Genomic DNA, 21114 nt, shown 5'->3' on the forward strand with positions numbered 1-21114 from the left:
ATATTTATATCTGTGCACTTATAACGCTACTGTGACACTGTAACTTCCTTTGGTATCAATAAAGCATCTATCTACTAAAGCCTCAGCACCCTTCCTGTAATGTGGCTATCAGAACTGCAGACAATTCTCCAAATGTGGCTTAACCAAAGTGTTACACAGCTGAAATATGACTTCACAACTTTTATATTCAATGCCTCGACTAATAAAGGCAAGTATGCCATATGCCTTTTTAGCATCCTATCTACTTGTGTTGCACTCACAAAATACATGTTGCATTAAGAACCTAACAGCTTTACAGAGATGCAATAATATGTTATATAGCAATTGGGAGAAATTGCACAATAAGTTAGAGGAGAAAACCTTAGTCGATGAAAAGTTAAGGAAGGAATTTCACAGACTGGTGCCAAAGCAGTTACAAGGACAGTCATCAACACTGGAACCAGAAACAGCAGATGCATAATAACCAGTAACAGAGGGATTAAGGGAGCAGTAAGCACAAGGACCAGAATGATAACTTTATATTAACAGATTTGTGAAATCAAAAGCAAGTAGAGGTCAGCAAGGATAAGCGGGATCAGTAAATTGCATGTAACGCATAGAGTTTCAGTTCAAACTTGGTAGCAGTTCTTCTCACTTTTTTCTCTCCACCTTGAAGTGCAACTAATAGTTGACCTATTTCATAATAATTTCCAAATTAAACAGAAAGCATTTGCACCTGCAATTCAATGACACCTCTCAACATCCCAATACACAGCAAATTGAAGGCATGTGGCTTAGAACAAAAAAAACCACTGCTGTAAGCTAATGAAATAATAAAAAGAAAGGCTTTGAGCATCTGCCAAAACCCACCAATATTCTCTAATTAAATAGTACAAAATGTCTTTCTGGCAATTTCTGAAAAGTGCAGAGCACTTGGTCATCATTTTTAATTGACAAAAGAAACCACTAAAATAAAACCAGGCTTAAATGTATATTAGATGGATTAAAACATCTGATGGATCAAAATAACCTACTGGAAATTTTGACTGATCCTCGGTTTTAGTATTATTAAACTCCTTTCCAAGCCTTCTTCACTCTCCCTACGCTGCTACACTCTAGCCTTGATAAAAACCTCAACAAAAGCTCACCATAAACACAAGAGATTCTGTAGACGGTGGCAATCCAGAGTAACACACAAAGAACCCAAGCTCCAACCACACCAAGCAGGTCACAATGAGTAGGACACTTCACTTGCATATCCAACACCAAACTCCTGAAACAGACACACTATTCTGAGCTCTATTATGGGAAAATATTACAAGGATGAGAGATAAAATGCTTCAAGAACATCTTTAAAGCTGTTTTGTACAAACATGTTAACCGACTCTTGGGAGCCACTACCAAATGACTGCTCAAAATGGAGATGGGGCACACGAGCTCACATGGAGAACTTCAATTCTCCTCATCAAAAGCATGTTGAGGCCCAGCAAAAGAGTAAGATGGTGCATGCGACCTCCAAGCACCTCCTGCTTCACCTGTTGCAGAGTCTACAGATCCTACATGGGTAACATCACCAAGTCAAAATTCATGAGGTGGAATGGAGCCAACTCATCTTTAACCCTGAGGGACTGCCTAAGAAAAGATAATGCTCCTGTTCTTGAGTGCCATGATTGAATATGTTCAAACAAAAACCTAAAGACAATAAATGGCACAAAAGTAAAGCAGTTATCCTGAACAATAATGGTAACAATGGTGGTTTATGAAAAATCAGATCTGTTAACAAAACTGTCTATTTAATCATATTCAAATGCACAAGCCTAAACTTACAAAAAATCTTTCTTCTGATTAGATCTATGAAAATTTCAAAGAAAATATTAGTTTAATCATTTACTCCCTACAAAATGAAATTCAAAACAAATCTGCAGTTACTGAAAGTTTGCATTACTCTTGACATAATGTTTACCCAATTTCAAAAACATGAGATAAAAAAATGAGTAGACTGCAGGCATTAAGTAGAATAACATATAAATAGGCTCTTCAACCCAGTGTGTCAATGCCGCCCACAGAGTCCAACTACATACACAAATATCATTTACTGCCTTAGGTCACAATCTATGCTCTGGCAATTAAAGTACTTATCAGGATGCTTCTTAAATGTCGTGAGAGTATCTGCCACCATCATATTCCAGATTCTAACCACCCTAGGTGAAAAATTTCTGGAGAAAAACATTTCCTGCAACATGTTCAGATTTTATCCAAATCGCCATGAAATCATTTCTGAATACAGCACATCTTCCAAAGAACAGACTTTTCTTAGATTTGCAGTTACTTAATCATAAATTTAAGTAGACAACTTTAAAAGTGCAAATTTGGAGATCATATCTTCAATGTTCTTGTTAACCGAGGATTATATAAAAAAAAACATCCTGAACAACATTTGAAAAACAAATGCCAATCTCCTTTCACTAGCCCTTTCAGTTAGATACAATAGCTTTCAGGCATCAAAGAAAATTGGGCTCAAAAATCAGGACCTCAAATCCAACACAGAATTCATTGTCTACATGGCAACAATGGTATGGACCACCCACAGCAAGCATCTCAGATTATTACAGAGATATTGTTAATGTTGTCTCCACAAAATCCAGCAGCGAAATAAGTAAACCAACATCAATGTTCTCTCCCAAAGCAACTTCCCCAGCATGGGACAAAGAGACCTAAGAGTACAAGTGCATAGTTTATTGCAAGTGACGTCACAGGATTTACCACACTGGCCTTCATCAGTCAGGACATTGAGTTGACGCATTATTTTTCAGTTGTATGAGTCACTGATGCACTTGCATACAGTTTTGGTTATCTTGTTATATGAAACATGTAGTTAAACTGGAAAAACGGTGCAGAAAAGATTTACGTGTATGTTGCCTGAGCAAGAGGGCCTGAGATAAAAGTTTCGAAGTAAAATTATTACCAAAGAATGTACATATATGTCTTGAGATTCACTTTCTTGCATATGCATTGAAGTAGAAAAGAGAAATAATAGAATCAATGAAAAATTACAGACAAGATGAGGAGGAAAGGAAGGAAGGAGAGGATAGGAGAAGAGCAGAAGGAGGAATGGAGGGGAGGGGAGGGGAGGGGAAGGAAGGAAAGAGGGGAGGAGAAGAGGGGAGGGAGAGGAGAGGAGTGGAGGGGTGGGAGGAAGAGGATGGGAAGGAAGAAGACAGCAAGGAAGAGAAGGAGCAAGGGAGCCTGGCTGGCCTTTTGCACTCAGAATTGTTAATATCTGGGATGGTGTTCTGGTAAAGTTATTCTGTTAAAGTTATTTCCATAAGTAATGCTAAAAGGAAGTTTTGATGCTGAAAAGGTTTAGGGTTCTGACAAAATTCAGAGTTATTGAACCAAGCAGATTTTATTATTCAAATTAATAATGTGGTAAGGGAGAAAGAAAATTGACTGAAAAAGCATGGTGGATATTGTCTATATGGATTTCAGTAAGGAATTGAACAAGGTTCCATATGTTAGACTGGTGAACATGATAAATGCACATGCAATCCAAGGTAAACTGTCTAACTGGATCCAAAATTGGTTTGGACATTGGGGGCAGGGAATAGTATGTGTTTCTGATTGGAAATCTGTGATCAGTGGTGCAACATAAGGATTGGTGCTGGAGCCCCTGTTTTTATCATTTATCTAAATCTGAATGCAGCGGGTGTAAATAGTAGGTTTGGGGATACCACAAAAGTTGATGGTGTTGTAGATAGTGAGAAAAGTTGTCTAAGAATACAGTAATATATAGATCACAAAGAAAATTGAAAGGAACATTGGCAGATGGAATTTAATTCAACTAACATTAGGTGAGGCATATTCAGAAGTTAAATTGGGTGCAGGCATATATAGTAAATGGTAGGACACTAAGAAGTGTTTAGAGCTTCATGTTTATGGCTCCCAGAAAGTGGCAACATGGGTAAATGGTACATATGGTATGTTTTCTTTCATAGGTGGTGGCACTGAATTTAATTTGGGGTGGCATGGTAGCATAATGGTTAACATAACACTTTACAATACCAGCAACCTGGGTTTAACTCCCATCACTGCCTGTACGGAGTTAGTATCTTCTCCCTGTGGCCCTGTGGGCTTTGTCTCAGTGCTCCGGTTTCCTCCAACAGTACAAAGACGTACCAGTTGGTGGGTTAATTGGTCATTGTAAATTGTCACGTGACTAGGTTAGGATTAAATTGGGGGATTGCTGGGGGACGCGACTCGAAAGGCCTGATGGGCCTATTCCACACTGTATCACAATCAATAAATAAATAAATACAAAATCCTGTTTATGCTGGACTTGGAGTAATGCAATCAGTTCTGATCATCACCACATAAGAAGGATGTGATTGCTAGAGAGAATGAAGTGGGGATTCAACAGGATGTTGCCTGGATTAATGAAAATTCATTATGGGGAGAGATTAGATACACTGAGTTTGTATTTCCTGGAGCTGCCAGGCTGATGAGTGACCAGACAGACAAAATGAAAAGAGGCACAGATACAGTAGATAGTCAGTAGTGGTAGAGATATCAAGAACAACAGAGCCTAGGATTTAAGGTGAAAGAAAGGAATTTTAAAGGGGTTTTGGTGGGAAAGATTTTTTTTTTACACAGAGAACACTTGATATGTGAAATTTTTTACCAAAGGATTTGGTGGAGTTGGATACAATCCTATATTTATAAGGCTTTTAAACAGACATTTCCTTAAGTATAAAGATTGTGGCCTTCATGAAGGCAAATGGGATTAATGTAAATGCATTGAAATGATGTGCCAAAGTGCTTATTTCTGTGCTGAACATCACTATGTGCAGCATTTAAATCAACACTTGGCTGCAAAGAAAATTATTCTTTAAGACGTCAAACTGTGGATTCTAAGTTAAGAGATACAAATTTTAGCAGTGCTCCAGATAAAACATCATAGAATTAACATACCTGAAGGTCTGAAGATGTCCTTCATTAAAGCTTCATCTACTGGTAATGACACTGATCCTCCAGGATTATGTGTCCAACTCTGTAAAATTGTTTGCAGCAGCAAAGTCTGGGCCCTTGTAGCTTGTACAGTCAGACTGGGTAACTCAAAAATATATTCAGATGTTGTAACAAATGGTCGTTTCATCCTGTTACAAAAAAAAGAAAAAGCTGCAAATTTATAGTGAATTTGTAACATTTTAGAGAACAAAATCAGGCTTTTGGACACAACAAATATGTGACAGTATTTTTTTTCTCCATATAAGCCTCCTTCCACTTCACTTAAGCTCAAGATCTGGATGGAGGATCTTATCTAGCATTATCACAATACATTTACCTGGATACCACATTCCAGAGATTGAACCTTTCCAGGGTGAATACTAGGCAGACCAGGAGGACAGGCAAATTGTGTAGGAACCTCCTTTCGCCCCCTTCAATGAGTGCATCATATTCACCTCCAAATACAGAAGGGGGTGACAGTTGCTCAAAACAGCCAAAGTCCATGACACTGTAATGACATGTCCATGACAACAGTATGGTCTGGGAGTAGAATGGCAGGACAGGATTCATTAAATAGGGGTATATACACATTTCTGTGGACAGAAACATGATCCCAAGGTTGTATATTATCTCCCAAGGTAAAGGATTTCATGGAGCAGCTGCAGGAAGGGGTATTAACAAGGAGAGAATAAATGATACAACTATGAGAAAGGGTAAGGCTTTGTATGAGATTACAGACAGTATAGAAATAGATTAAAGAACTAGATCTCATGAATGGAAATTCTGGATGACTACCTGGGCTATGTACCCAAGTAGTCATCCAGAAGCAGGAGATCTGTGCAAATCAGCAGGAGGAATGAAGCAGGAAGAAGGAGAGGTGCTTCAAGCAACCAAAAAGGTTGCATCTCTGAGCCAAAATCTGATTACCAGGGGTTTCCCAGAGGACTTAAACTACCTAGAAAGGAAGGAGGGAACTCTATAGCAGTTACGATTTCTTTTTTATAATTCTGTATAATTTATTCTCCTCTTATGAAATTTCTATCTAATGGTATGTACATGTGATGCTGCTACAATTATTTCTTCTTCTGTGAATACGTGCACTCAAATGACAACAAACTCAAAGGCAAAACTGGATACAGAAGATAGGTGCTTTTATATTAACCCATGAGACACTGGAGATAAAGGTAGATGATTTGTGAGTAGCTAATTATTTTAACTTAATTCAAAGAATTTAAAAGTGCTGAGTAGAGAGACCTGTGGGAGTGTAACATGGTAGCCATCACAAAAACATGGTTTCAAATGAGGAGCAGCAACTCAACTTTGTTGGCTGAAGAGTTTTCCAACGAGGAAAATAATGTGGGGTGGGGGGTGGAGACATGAGAAGACATAGCAATATTGGAAAAAGAAACATTTACAAGTGGGTCAAAGTTTGAAGTAATAGAAAGAGCAATGATTGAGACTATATCAGTACAACTGAAGACACTACATCAGAGATACATATGTAACTCATGGCAATACTTGCCTAGAAATCACACAAAATCACCACATTTGGCTCCAGATTAAGTCAATTTTCAACTATTAAACACCAAATAAAACCTTCATAAAATGATTTTTGAATTCATATCACTAACTCTATAAATTAAGTTCTATCCACAGATAGATCTGTCTTTATATAATACAGGGGTCCCCAACCTTTTTCGCACTGCGGACTGGCCGACCAGGGGGGGCGGGGTAGGGTTGCCAACGTACAAGAGCAGTAGTCAAATACTTTGTGTTTACCCCGAGAAAGACTACAATAACCATGAAGCCTTGCACGGGCATCAGTGCGCACGCGTAACTTGCGTATGTGTGTATGCGCCGATTTTTATACAAATCGTTTCTAAAATGGTTTCTCTAATGAATTTAATATTAAACACACAGCGCATATTTTCCTCGCATGAATATAGTGATAAGTCAATTATCAGGGGAGCTTGAAGTGTTGAAGGAACTTCCAGTAGAAGTGGTAGAGGCAGGTTCGGTATTATCACTTAAAGTTAAATTGGATAGGTATATGGACAGGAAAGGAATGGAGGGTTATGGGCTGAGTGCAGGTCGGTGGGATGAGGTGAGAGTAGCGTTCGGCACGGACTAGAAGGGCCGAGATGGCCTGTTTCCATGCCGTAATTGTTATATGGTTATATAAGTCACTTATAATAGCATCATAACATTTTAAGTAACGTTTGGCTATTAAACACACAGCGCATATTTTCCTCGTATGAACATATAAAATCATTGCAACACACCAATATCGCTGAATCAGTGGGAGCCCTGGGCTGAATACTTGTTTTCCTGCAACAAGACGGTCCTATCGAGGGGTGATGGGAGACAGCGATACTGGGTTCCTTATGTCCAGTCTATTCCACAATTTAATTTTCGTTGCATTCATTGCAGAGATATGTTGGAAATGGAAGCAACGTTTTCAGTGCTTTCCTGACTATCTCAGGATATTTAGCCTTGACTTTGATCCGGAATGCCGGCAGAGATGTTACGTCAAACATACTTTTCAGCCCGCCATCATTTGCAAGTTCAAGGAGTTGATCTTCTTCCCGCGCTGACATGGATGACGCGCGGGTAATGACCTCGTATGCGTTCAAGCTCAACAGTGGGCGTGACAGGGAATGAGGAAAGGTGCAGCTGACTCATATCGCCAAATCATATCGTTTCCTCGCGGCCCGGTAACGCATGCCTTGCAGCCCGATGGTTGGGGACCGCTGATATAATATATACACATACCTTTCAATTGGGATTGTATTTTCAAACATCCACAATGATATGATGTGATATATATTCAGCAAAGAATACTGAAATTTTCCTTGGTTCCAAATATAGGTGATATTGAAAGGCAAGTCAAGACTCATTTTCGGTGTTTGACGAGGAGACTGGAAAGCTTACATCAAGCAATTTATTGCCTAGATCTTCATCTCAACTGCATGCTAAAAAAACGCAGATTCCAATTCTATTCATAGTGTGGCAATAACAATTTATAGAGTCAAGGTGGAAAAGATGGAGCCAACCAGAAATAACTAGATGGAATATCCTTTGACACTTGCTGTCTAAGGAACTCAATTACAAGCATACTTGGCTAATGCATGCAAAACATATTTAACAATAATACACTATAAGTATCATTTTTTTTGGCTGAAGGTCAGGAGGAATGCTGAAAGTTGGGGTTAAATATTGCAGGAGGGTGTGAGGTTGTGAGTAAAAGATTAAAATACTTATTCTGAAAACTGAGCATCATTTCAGATTTTTGCAACATTAACATATTTTATTGTTACTTTTTAAATCATATTGTTGACTTAAGATAGCATTCTCTCAGTTTGGCTTCCAGATCCACTAAGTACTGAAGAACAAATAACTCCAGAGCACTCGGCAAAACATGTGTATGTTCTCCAGGATTAGGTCTATAAAAATTAGGTCAAACTCTGTCCTCTTGGGGAAAATAAATCTCGATACAACTAGCAGATCAAGCATCTCATTAAAACAAAACTTGGACAAAGTCCAATGTAAATACAGAAGTAGGACGACTGACAGGTCTCCCTCTATAGTTCTTCCTCCTCCTAGCAGAAACAAACTGGAAATATCACTGATCAAAACAATTAAGCTGCTTTAATAAAAATCAAGACTTAAAATACTTCCCTCTGGAACCGACTAAAACATACTATTTGGTACAGGTAAGTAGTTTTGATTCATTGGATTTACTATGTGCAGACTTAAAGAACAGCAATTCAAGATTTCAAAATCAACACCTGCCTAACACTGAAGGAATATTACAACAAGCAGCTGGCTTTAATGGTTTACATAGAGTCCCAAAATGCAAGCTTGAATCCCACAGAATGTTTCCAAAAATTTAATTTCGATTATTACTCATATCCTGTGCAATGTAAAACTGTATGTTCAGTTTTTCCAAAATAACAGCAAGTTCTAACTAGTTTTTTTATATTACAGAACTGTACATAATGCTGCTACAATATATTTTTACCAAATTGATGTTTGGAATGCAAAGCCTACAGATGTATTGTAACAATAAATTAATGGCCAAAGTAACACCAGAGCTAGGAATATCACACAAAATGTAATAAAATAATTTTGATGTAATCAAGCCAATAGAATAAGAGGAACCAAAGTCTCCTTCAAAAGAAGCTGTGTATAATAAAATCAACAAATACCACCAAGGAAGAATGAGTGCAATATTTTAAATTGCATTGTATCCAAGGTGGTCATAAAATGCAACCTAATCTCAAGTGTTTTGAACAGAAGTAACCATTGTTAAATTATATTGCACGTTTCATCTGAGATTGGTCATTGTATGGTTGATTACATGTTCAAAGTTATAGACCTAGATTCAGCTCAGAGCTGCGTTTGCATTTTATCTCTCTGCATATTTCCATTCCAAAGATTACAAAATTACAAGCTGAACATATGAAGATACAAAACTGGTGTGCAGGAGAAGACCATCTGGTCCATTAAGCCTGCCACAATCACTGGTCAATCACTGCAGCAACCACAACAAATACTCCGGGGATTTAGGGGCAATCTGAGCAATAATACTCTAAACCACATCAATGAAAACAAAACAAAAGATAAAGGGAAAAAGGGAAGGTTCTTAATTACTGTAGGGAGCAAGAAAAGGACAATGATCCAAGGACAAGACTCAACAGCAGATTAAACTCAAACCAGGTGTCATAAGATTATTAAAGATTAAAGATATAAAACAGTACAGAAAGCTCTTCCAGTACAACAGCAAATAATTAGGAGAAAAAGTCAAGTTTATCACATATGAAAGCAAATTGAGATCTGTAGCAAAGGAAGGGAAAATGGTATTTGAGCCATGCAGGCTATTTTTCATAATCTTGAGTTCAAAAGCATTTTCCAGTGTTTGGGGAGAACAGCATTTCATCTTCACTAAATTCCTATCAAGAAGGAACATGTAGCTTGAAGGAAGCATTAAATATAACATAAAGAACAATAAGAGCAATCACCAATTTCATTACAGCAGACCTTCCCTAATCGGAGATACTTGGCAGGCCACAGAACATCCACCTGAAACTTTTAATAGTTCCTTTCTGCACAGATACTGCCTCATCTGTTAAACATTTCCAGCACATTCTGTTTGTTTTTTGCTTCCAGCATCAGCTGTATCTATTTCTTGTACATTCTGTATTTATCATTTGGTCTTATCAATCATTTCCACCATTTCCATATTCTCTGCATCAAATAATCATTGAGCAAAATTATGCTTTTCTAAGCTTTTGCTACTAACATGGCAGAGAAAAAAAGTGATGTTAGTTTTAAGGTAACCACATTATTACAGTCCAATTCAGCTTCTCCCAGTCTCAAAAGAAACTGAAGAAGGCCTAAAGTTAAAAAAAAAATTTAAAACAAATGTAATAAAATCTAACTTGTTGAATTATACTTGTGTTGGTCTTTCATCAACTCCGAAAGGTAATATTATTAAGGGTAGAAGATTGGCTAACTGACAGAAAATGAAAAGTGCGAACAAAGTGGGCCTTTTCTGGTTGGCTGGCTGGCTGGTGACTAGTTGTGTTCGCAGGGGTCTGTGTTGAGACTGCTTCTTTTCATGTTACATGTGAATTATTTGGATGATGCTTTTGGTAACTTTGTGGCCAAGTTTGTACACAATACAAATATAGGTAGAAGGTCAGGTAGTTCTGAGGAAGCAGGGAGACAACAGAAGGACTGAGACAGAAAAGGAGAATGAGCAAAGAAGTAGCAGCTGGAGTATAATGTCGGGAAGAATATGGTCATACTCTTTGATAAGGAATAAAGGCATAGACTATTTTTAAAACACAGAGCACATTCAGAAATCAGAGGTCCAAAGAGACTTAGGAGTCCTCAAGCAGGATTCCCTAAAGTTTAACTTGCAGGTTGAACCAGTGGTAAGGAAGGCAAATGCAATGTTAGCATTCATTTTGAGAGGACGAGAATATAGAAGCAAGGATGTAATGCGGAGGCTTTATAAGGCATTGGTCATACCACACTTGGGAGTATTGTGAGCAGTTTTGGGCCCCTTATCTAAGAAATGATATGCTAGCATTGGAGAATGTCCAGAGGAGGTTTACAAGAATTATTCTAGGAATGAAAGGGTTAATGTAGGGGGAGCAATTCATGGCTCTGGCCCTATAATCACTGGTGTTCAGAAGAACAAGGTATTTCATTGAAAACTATCAAGTATAGGAAGGCCTAAATAGAGTGCAGTTGGAGAGGATCTTTCCTATTGCAGAAGAGTCAAAGACCAGAGAGCATAGCTGAAGAATAGAAGGACTTCTCTTTAGAAAGGAGCCAGGGAGGGATTCCTTTAAGCCATAGGGACATTGATCTGTTGATTTCATTGACACAGTTGGCTCTGGAGGCCAAGTCATTGGGTATATTTAAAACAGAGGTTGATAGGTTCTTGATTAATATAGATGTCCAAGGTTACTTGGAGAAGTCAGGGAAATGGGGTAAATAAGAGAAATAATAATACTGTGGAGCACACTCGATGGGCCAAATGGCCTAATTCTGCTCTCGTGTTTTATGGTCTTTTCACGTATGTCAGCTTTTAGTGACTTGTGCAGAAGAACAATTGGTTGCTTTAAACATCATCTTACACAATCTCTCACCACTTAAAAAATAAGAGCACATTATATTATTTGTAATTCACATTAAAAGTTATATTGGTGACATCACCAATATAAAAGCCCTACAATTCACAAAATCCTCGCAAATGACTTAATTATGCAGCCAAAATTTTTGCATTTAGACTTTCTGATCATAAAATCTGTTAACAATGAATAGTATAGAATAGTAAAAAAAAATCTAGTAGAGCCGAAGCCTCAAATCATCAAAGACCTGGGTTCAATCCTGACCACAGATGCTTTTTGAGCTTACACCTTCTCCTTCTGACTGCATGGGTTTACTCCCACACCCCAAAGATGTGTATATTGGTACATTATTTGACCACTATAAATTGCTTCTAGGTGTAGGTGAGAATCACCTGGGGAGAGCTAATTGTAATTTAGGAGAATGAAAAATTGGGATGAATGTGGGATTAATGTAAATGGGTGATTGATGGTCGATTGGATTCAGTGGGCCAAAGGGCTTCTTTCCGTGCCGTATGTCTCAATGGTTAAGACCATAAGATATAGGAGCAGAAGTAACACATGAAGCCTGCTCCACCATTCAATCATAGCTGATCCAATTCTTCCAGTCATCCCAACTCCCCAGCCTTCTCCCCATACCCTTTGATGCCCTGGTTAATCAAGAACATATCTATCTCTGCTTTAAATGCACCCAATAACTTGGCCTCCACAGCCGCTCGTGGCAACAAATTCCACAGATTTACCACCCTCTGACTAAAGTAATTTCTCCGCGTCTCTGTTCTAAATGGACATCCTTCAATCCTGAAGTCGTGCCCTCTTGTCCTGGACTCCCCTACCATGGGAAATAATGCCATATCTAATCTGTTCAGGTCTTTTAACTTTCAGAATGTTTCTATGAGATCCCCCCTCATTCTCCTGAACTCCAGGGAACACAGCCCAAGAGCTGCCAGACGCTCCTCATACGGTAACCCTTTCATTCCTGGAATCATTTTCGTGAATCTTCTCTGAACCCTCTCCAATGCCAGTATATCCTTTCCAAATAAGGTGCCCAAAACTGCACACAATAGTCCAAGTGTTGTCTCACGAATGCCTTATAGAGCCTCAACATCACATCCTTGCTCTTATATTCTATTCCTCTAGAAATGAATGCCAACATTGCATTCTTGCATTCACCTTCTTCACCACCGACTCAACCTGGAGGTTAACCTTTAGGGTATCCTGCACAAGGACTCCCAAGTCCCTTTGCATCCCTGCGTTTTGAATTCTCTCTCCATCTAAATTATACTCTGCACGTTTATTTCTGCCACCAAACTGCATGACCACACACTTTCCAACATTGTATTTCACTTGCCACTTCTTTGCCCATTCCCCTAAACCAGCCATTCTCAATGGGGGCCATATGGCCCCCTTGAGGACCCTAGAACATTTGAAGGGGGCCACCGACTGAAAACTGTGAGAAGGGGAGCCCCAAGAGTTTATGGGGGCCCTGGTAACTGAACCGATGAAATACCCAAACAGCAACCTTCATTGGAGTCAATACTTTCCCTCCTATTTATAATATCTTTCCAGCACACCGTTTGAATTCGGTGCACCTGGCAAATTCATTGCTTTAGCTCCTCCCACACAACCTCACTTCAGAGTCAGTCGCAAATCAGTGCACCGGGTCAACATATTCAGTCAAGGGTTCTCGCGTCCATTATCGCCATACTTCATTCTCCGAAGATCAGCGTGTCTTGCTAGGCCTTTTTTTTTAGCCTAGTAACTTTAAAGTATATGTGCTTGGATATATTATACATTAAGGTAGGTTGTGAAAAGTGTTTATTACTGCATATGAAGTCACTGGAAAAAAAATCCCTGGCTCCGGGTGAAGTACAACCCACCCAAGTTGAGGCAGAAATTCAAGAGAGTTTGATTGATCTTCAGTTCAGTCAGTTTCAAAAAGATTTTTGGATCAAGAGTGATCTGCCGAATAAATTTATAACACTGTGGGAAAAAGCCCAAAGAATTTTTTTATTGCCTTTCCCTCAACATATTTGGTTGAGAGCGGATTCTGCAAGGTAGTTTCCTTGACAAAATCCAGGAACAGAATTGATATCGCAACAAGAGGTGACCTCCGACTGTCATTGTCTAATTTGGAGCCCGATATCATAAAACTTGCAGAAAAGCACCAAGCTCAAGGATTACATTAGGCCTGATAGATGTTCAATTTCATATAGTCTTTTTTTTAAGTTTTGTCCAGTATGTCAGAATGTTCAAGTTTTCTTGGTGTTCAATAATAAATGATTTCCTGTCTGTTTGGTCATGTTGTATCCCTGTTTGAAAGGGGGGCCCTGGAATCTGAGAAGAGCTCCTAAGGGGGCCGTGGCCAAAAAACGGTTGAGAATCACTGCCCTAAACTATCTAAGTCTCTCTGCAGGCTTTCTGTTTCCTCAACACTACTCGCACCTCCACCTACCTTTGTATCATCGGCAAATTTAGCAACAAATCCATTAATCTCATAGTCCAAATCATTGACATACATCGTAAAAAGCAACGGTCCCAACACCAACCCCTGTGGAACTCCTCTGGTAACCGGCAGCCAGCCAGAATAGGATCCCTTTATTCCCACTCTCTGTTTTCTGCCGATCAGCCAATGCTCCACCCATACTAGTAACTCCCCTGTAATTCTACGGGCCCTTATCTTGCTAAGCAGCCTCCTGTGTGGCACCTTGTCAAAGGCCTTCTGAAAATCCAAGTACACCACATCCACTGCATCTCTTTTGTCTACCCTGCTTATAATTTTCTCAAAAAATTGCAGGGTTAGTCAGGCAAGATTTTCCTTTCAGGAAACCATGCTTCTTGCTTTGGCATATCTTGTCATGTGCCTCCAGGTACTCCGTAATCTTATCCCTAACTATCAATTCCAACAACTTCCCAATCATTGATGTCAGGCTAACAGGTCTATAGTTTCCTTTCTGCTGCCTCCCATCCTTTTTAAATAGCAGAGTAACATCTGCAATCTTCCAGTCAACCGGTACAATGTCACAATTTATTGATTCTGGAAAGATCATTTTTAATGCCTCTGCAATCTCTCCAGCTACTTCCTTCAGAACTCAAGGGTGTATTCCATCAGGTCCAGGAGATTTATCCACCCTCAGACCATTAAGCTTCCTGAGCACCTTCTCAGTCCTAATTTTCACTGCACATACTTCACTTCCCTGACACTCTTGAATGTCCAGTATATTGCAGATGTCTTCCACTTTGAAGACTGGTGCAAAATATGCATTCAGTTCCTCTGCTATCTCTGTGTCTCTCATTATAATATCTCCAGTGTCATTTTCTATTGGTCCTATATCTACCCTCAACTCTCTTTTACCCTTTATATACTTAAAAAAGCTTTTAGTATCTTCTTTGATATTAGTCGCCAACTTCCTTTCATAATCCATCTTTTCATTCCTAATGACTTTCTTAGTTTCCTTCCACAAGCTTTTAAAAGCTTCCCAATCCTCTATCTTCCCACTAGCTTTGGCATCCTTGTATGCACTCTCTTTTGCTTTTACTTTGGACCTGACTTCACTAGTCAGCCACGGTAGTGTCCTTCTTCCATTTGAAAATTTCTTCTTATTTGGAATATATCTGTCTAGCACTTTCCTCATTTTTCACAGAAACTCCAGCCATTTACTCAATGGCAGCAAGTACAATTTAGAAATGCCACATATGCCTGACATTTAACTTTTAAATTAATCTCTGGACTTACATGGTGTTATTTATTTATAAGTCAAACTTGCAAACTGGAGACAGCAGGTTGTTATAGACTCAATATTTGGGGGGGGGAGGGGGGTGGCGGTAGTTGAAGCCGTTGGTGAAAGTTGTGGGATATGGAGTCCTGTTAGGAAATGAAGGCCAGAGCATTTTCTCCCCTTTCTATTTTTAATGATGTTTACATTCTGAACATAACCAACAGTGCTATTCACCAACAGTGATGCCACCAGATTCTACTCTGAATTCACTGGATTTAACCATTTGCCTTTTATTGTCCTATTGCTGCTTGTGGGAGGTTGCTGTGGCTGCAGATTTCCCAGCTTTACAGCACGGATCATCCTTCAAAAGTACTTTAAATGGTGGAGGTGTTGTGCTTGTCCCTACAGATTTCAGTCTGTTGGTGGGAAGTCAAAGATCCAGTTGAAGAGAGAGGAGTTGACTCTCAAAGCCCTATTCACATAATCTTTGAATCTAGAAATCTATCAATCACACTTCCAGATTAGAGAACTCCAAAGGACATATGAGTGAAAAAGATGTCTTCTCATTTTGATCTTTAATATCCTATTTTTATTTGTAGATTATAATCCTTAGTTCTAGATGCCTCAGCTAGGGTAGACATTTTCCTTATATTTACCTATTCAAATAATGTATATTTAGGTCACCTAAATACTAAAGAACAGAAATCTAGCCTTCTCATTCTCTCCTCATGAAAGATATGGCACACCACAAACTACCTAGATGAAATGTGCCATTTTACGTACTGGGACTTAGAACATATTTGCATTTTTTATCTGTGAAGAAAGACATATAACTTTAGTACTCTATATCTCACAGGGTCCTCTCCTGCATTCAGTGATTTCCCCCCCCCTCCACAAAACAGATCTTTCCTTTCATCATTTTCAACTACATTCTGTATTTAATGGATCATCCTCTGCTAAACTGACCACCTGCATTGCAATACTGTGGCCCACCTAACCTTTTGCATCCTCCTCTCAAGCCTAGTATCCCAAGCACATCTTACAGCTAAATTAATATGCCAGCTTTCTTCAAGGTTAAGTTACACTATGGTTCTGTCTGCACTGCAATGAATTTTGTTTTTAAATTAAATAATACCAGCCTTTAGCAGGTTGTCATTTGAATTCCAATTCATTTGTTCCCTACAATCAATCTATTCTCTACAGAATTCCAATAAAGCTCAATGCAAGGACGACAACCTATCCTCATAAGGCAGCATCCTGGTAAATCTCTTCTGCATTCTAAGTATTCCACAGCCTTCCTATAATGAGGTGACCAGAACTCAACACAATATTCTAAGTGTGGTCTACGCAGGGTTTTATGGTCAGGTCACTCGTCTGAGATCTACTGGTACCATGTAACCCAGTACTACCTGTTGCATTGTCGAGTGGTCAGCGACTAAACCGGCTCCCCCACCAGGCTTGCCTGGTGAGGAGGGTGGCTAGACACCCTGCAGGACGAAAAACAAGACCTGTCAAAGGGCGGATGAACCCTCTCGCAGGGTCAACGGCCATCTAGCACAAGGGTCCCCAACCTTTTTTGCACTGCAGACCGGTTTCATATTGACAATATTCTTGCGGACCGGCCAACCCGGGGTGGGGGGCGAGTGGGGTTGCCAATGGACAAGAGTAGCAGTCAAATACGTTGTGTTTACCCTGAGAAAGACTACAATGACCATGAAGCCTTGCACGGGCACCAGTGTGCATGTGTGACTTGTGCATGCGTTTACCTGCTGATTTCTTGCAGCATCTTAGGGAAAGAGGAAACAGTCACACACTTCATCACACTTGGAAGAGAAAACCAGTTATTTCTCTGTTCTGCTAGAAGGTACCAAACTTGAAACATTTTAAAAGGTACTGGGATTCTCATGAAGGCTGCTCTGACAATACCTTAAAAACTCTACCAAGGGGAACAAGTGCATGGAAACACCACCACTTCCATGTTCCTCTACATATCACACACTGCCCTGACTTCCAAACATGTTGCCAGTTGTTCATTATCAGTGGATCTAAATCCAGAACTTCCTTCCAAAAGCACTGCAGAGAGTCTTCATCAAAAAGACTGAAGTGACTCATCATCGTGCCCTTAGTCAAAAGGCAAATCCTCCTAGTGTACAGCATTCCACCAGAATTGAATTTAACCATGTGTTTAATGTGCTCTTATGTTCATTTTTATGGCTCACTTCTTCCACATCCAACTATTTGACTTAGAAGCAAACCTACAATAACTGAACCATAGTTATAATCAAATCTTGCACAAATTTCAGACAATGCAATTTGTTCTGTTTTTTATGACATTAGTTCAATTGAATTTACACAGAATTAATAAATGAGCAAAGCTAAGTATAAGCTTAAGGACAAATAATTATAACAGAAGAGCAGGCCATGTAGCCCATGAAGACTGCTCTGTCGTTTAATTAGATCATGCTGATCTGTCAGGCTAATTTTCCACTCAATTCCTACATGCCTCAATTCTCTTAATGGCCAAAAATCAGTTAGTTACTACCTTAAATACAGTCAACAACTACCACCCACAGCCCTACATGCTAGAGAATTTCAATGATTTACAACAATTTGTTAGTTTTACAAAGATTTAAAAAAACAATTTCAAAATGGTCAGATGCTATTCACCCGCTTTGCTTTGCAAGCATTGTTCTGAGCACTATTATTTATGGCTTTACTGTTCATACACGGGGTCAGACATGACAAAAACTCCTGGCAATCATCAGACAAATTAAGGCAGCCTTCATTCAAAATATATCATAAGCCAGCAAGCAAAAAAGCATTTTAATTAACATGACTCTCTTAAGAGCTAATTATATATTTGCATGTCTTTGAAGCTAGAGGAAAAAAATCTCAAGACACCAGTGCAATAATGCACATGTAAGATAAAACTAGCTCTATAACTATTTATTAAGAAATTCATATGCCAATATTGCTGTACAGAGGAACTGTGCTTCACATGCTGCAGTAGCCGAAAAAAGAAGTAAATGATTTTGGAGTCTACTAAGAACAAATGTATAAGGTCCAGGGAAAAGTTTTGCATGGGGCACTGAACTATATACTTTATAAGCATTAGCCATGCAGTTTTGAAGGTGGATGCAAATCATGTTTTCATTCACTTCAAATAAACTTAATTAATTTTAGAACAACATGCAACATTTTTGAATCTGACATTCTAAGTACATTAATTGCTGACAGTCATAAAAATCGTAAGTACATTTATATTTTATCATGTTTAAGATATCTAGAACACACAATAAATTGAATGGTATAAACTGTCCATGAATATTACATTCACTTACATCAATTATAATTGCAAAAACCTGTAAACATCCTTACAATTTTAGTGTCTTTCACAAATTCCACAATTTTAATTTTCAGGTAGAAAGAATGATTGAATCAGCTGGAGAGACGTTGTGGATTTTTTTTTTTACTTATTCAAAATTCAAGGCAACAATAATAGTTTTCTTTTAAAAGGGAATTACAGCCTAATGGTAATACCAGGAAAGCAGGGAGAATATTTTTTTCACTCCCTGCATGGGTCAAGGAATGCCTACTGGGTTTTATACAATTCAGATGAAGTTTGATTCATTTCAGCTGGGTTTTTATTTACTTCCATTCACACCTAAGTTATTTGGGTGCTGCTTTGTTCATTACAAGTTATGAACTGCATGTAATGAACCTGATCATTCAGTAGGCAGTCCATTTAGTTATTCATAATGCAGCTGTTCCAAAAAGAACATAACGAAAGGAAATAAAAGTACAACACTGAAACAGATTTATGAAGTCATGATCTAACATTCCACCAGGGGTGCTCTGAATCCCCAAGCAGTTCAACTTGCTACACAAACGCTTTTTGTAAACTTACGGTGTGAGTGTGAGTCACACATTTCAACAGAAGTTTCACCTGTGGTGTTGTCTAAATTTACTTCAATATTTCTATTATCTTAATATAAATAAAAAGAGTTTTCATGACTGAGAGGAATAAGTAGAAGAATTTTCTTATTTATTCATTTGTAGCTGGTGCCAGCATTTATTAATCACTGATAATTTCTCATTTGAAGAAGGAGTTAAAAGTCAGTAACATCTGTTTTTACAGTTTTTATGTGGCTGTAGTCACATAGCTCAGACCAGATAAGGATGGCAGATTTTCTTCCCTTGAGGACATGAGTGGAACAGGTGGGTTCAGTTACCTACTTAATGTCAGCTTTTTTCTGAGTCTGAATGTTTTAAATACTTGATTTTAAATTCTCCAACAGTTATGATAGGATTACAATTCATGTCTCTGTGTGAATGCCCTTGAATGGTTGTCCAGTAATGAAAACACTATGCTTCCTGACGAAGGGTCTCGGCCTGAAACGTCGACTGCGCCTCTTCCTAGAGATGCTGCTTGGCCTGCTGCGTTCACCAGCAACTTTGATGTGTGTTGCTTGAATTTCCACCATCTGCAGAATTCCTGTTGTATGCTACCATAATGATATTTTTTCATATAAATGATGACTTTGCTGGGCAACTTTAGAGAACAGATAAGCATTAATCAATTTGGGGGAATCTGGTCTCACTCAAGATTTCCTTCCCTATGATCCAGATGGGTTTTAACGTGGCAGTTTCATGGTTGCCAAGACACTCTCTTATTTCTGATCTTATCCCAGATTATTTAACCTACTGAATTTAAGTTCCACAACAATCTGGGTTGCACAGTGGTGCAGCTAGTGAGCTGCAAGATTGCCGTTTGAGTGACCCAGATTCAATCCTGACTTCAGCTACCACCTGTGTGGCATCTGTACTTTTCTCTCTGTGGCAAAATGGGTTTCCTCTGGGTGCAATACACATCAAAATTGCTGGTGAACGCAGCAGGCCAGGCAGCATCTGTAGGAAGAGGTACAGTCAACGTTTCGGGGTGCTCCAGTTTGCATCCAAAGACTTAAAGTTTGGCAGGTAAATTGGCCACTTTCAGTTGCCCACCAAAGGATAACAAGAGGCAGTGCCTCAAGAAGGGGGCATCAACTGTTAAGGACCTGCAGCATTTAGGACATGCCCTTTTCCTGATACCACTATCAAAAGTAAATACAGGAGACTGAAAACCCACACTCAATGGTTTAGAAACAGCTTGCATTCCGCTCTAGCATTAGATTTCTGAATGGTCCACAAACGCATGAACTTCATCATTCCTGTATTGACAGTGCCTTGAAAATGTATCTGCCCTAACCCTTTGTTCACATAATGAGTATTACAAAAAGGGATTTTGATCAATTTAACTGAGAATTTTTATTTGAGAATCACATACTCCTTTTTTCACAGTATAGAGTCCAAAAAATGGGGAAAATTGTAAAGCATGAAAAACAAAAAATTCAAAAACTGAAATTTCCAAAGCGGACTATATATATGGCAATGATTAGGAAAGATACAGATTTTAGTTCTGTATACTATTTTTAAGCAAAGTCCTAAATGACCTTCTAATTATACTTTAAGAACCAAGAGAATTAAAAAAAAAGCTTTCAGGCTTTCAGATTTGACATGCAAGTTTCCTCAATGGAAAACCATCCTTTTTGGAACAATGAAGCCTCAGAGTCTTGAATTCTGAGATATATGGTAGCATGGCTATCTGTCAATTGAGAAAAGATGCTTGAAGAGTTACAGTACACAACAATTTTTTAAAGATAGAGAGTATAGAGGCAGAAGGACAGAATGAATATAGCTGGGAGGTGGGGCATAGGTAATCACAGAAATAT

At 38.8% G+C, this 21114-nt stretch overlaps 1 protein-coding gene across 4 annotated transcripts in view; it reads right to left on the reverse strand.

Annotated features, from left to right (window-relative positions):
• Positions 1 to 21114, reverse strand: part of LOC134352539 (intermembrane lipid transfer protein VPS13B-like) — a 1085891-nt gene that overhangs the window by 776902 nt on the left and 287875 nt on the right. For all 4 annotated transcript variants that reach the window (XM_063059809.1, XM_063059800.1, XM_063059806.1 and 1 more), the window contains exon 17: positions 4948 to 5132. In XM_063059809.1, the coding sequence (XP_062915879.1) occupies positions 4948 to 5132 (185 nt within the window). The remainder of the gene's footprint in view (positions 1 to 4947; positions 5133 to 21114) is intronic.

This window comes from Mobula hypostoma, chromosome 1 (genome assembly GCF_963921235.1).
Source record: "Mobula hypostoma chromosome 1, sMobHyp1.1, whole genome shotgun sequence".
In the NCBI taxonomy this organism is placed as follows: Eukaryota; Metazoa; Chordata; class Chondrichthyes; order Myliobatiformes; family Myliobatidae; genus Mobula; species Mobula hypostoma.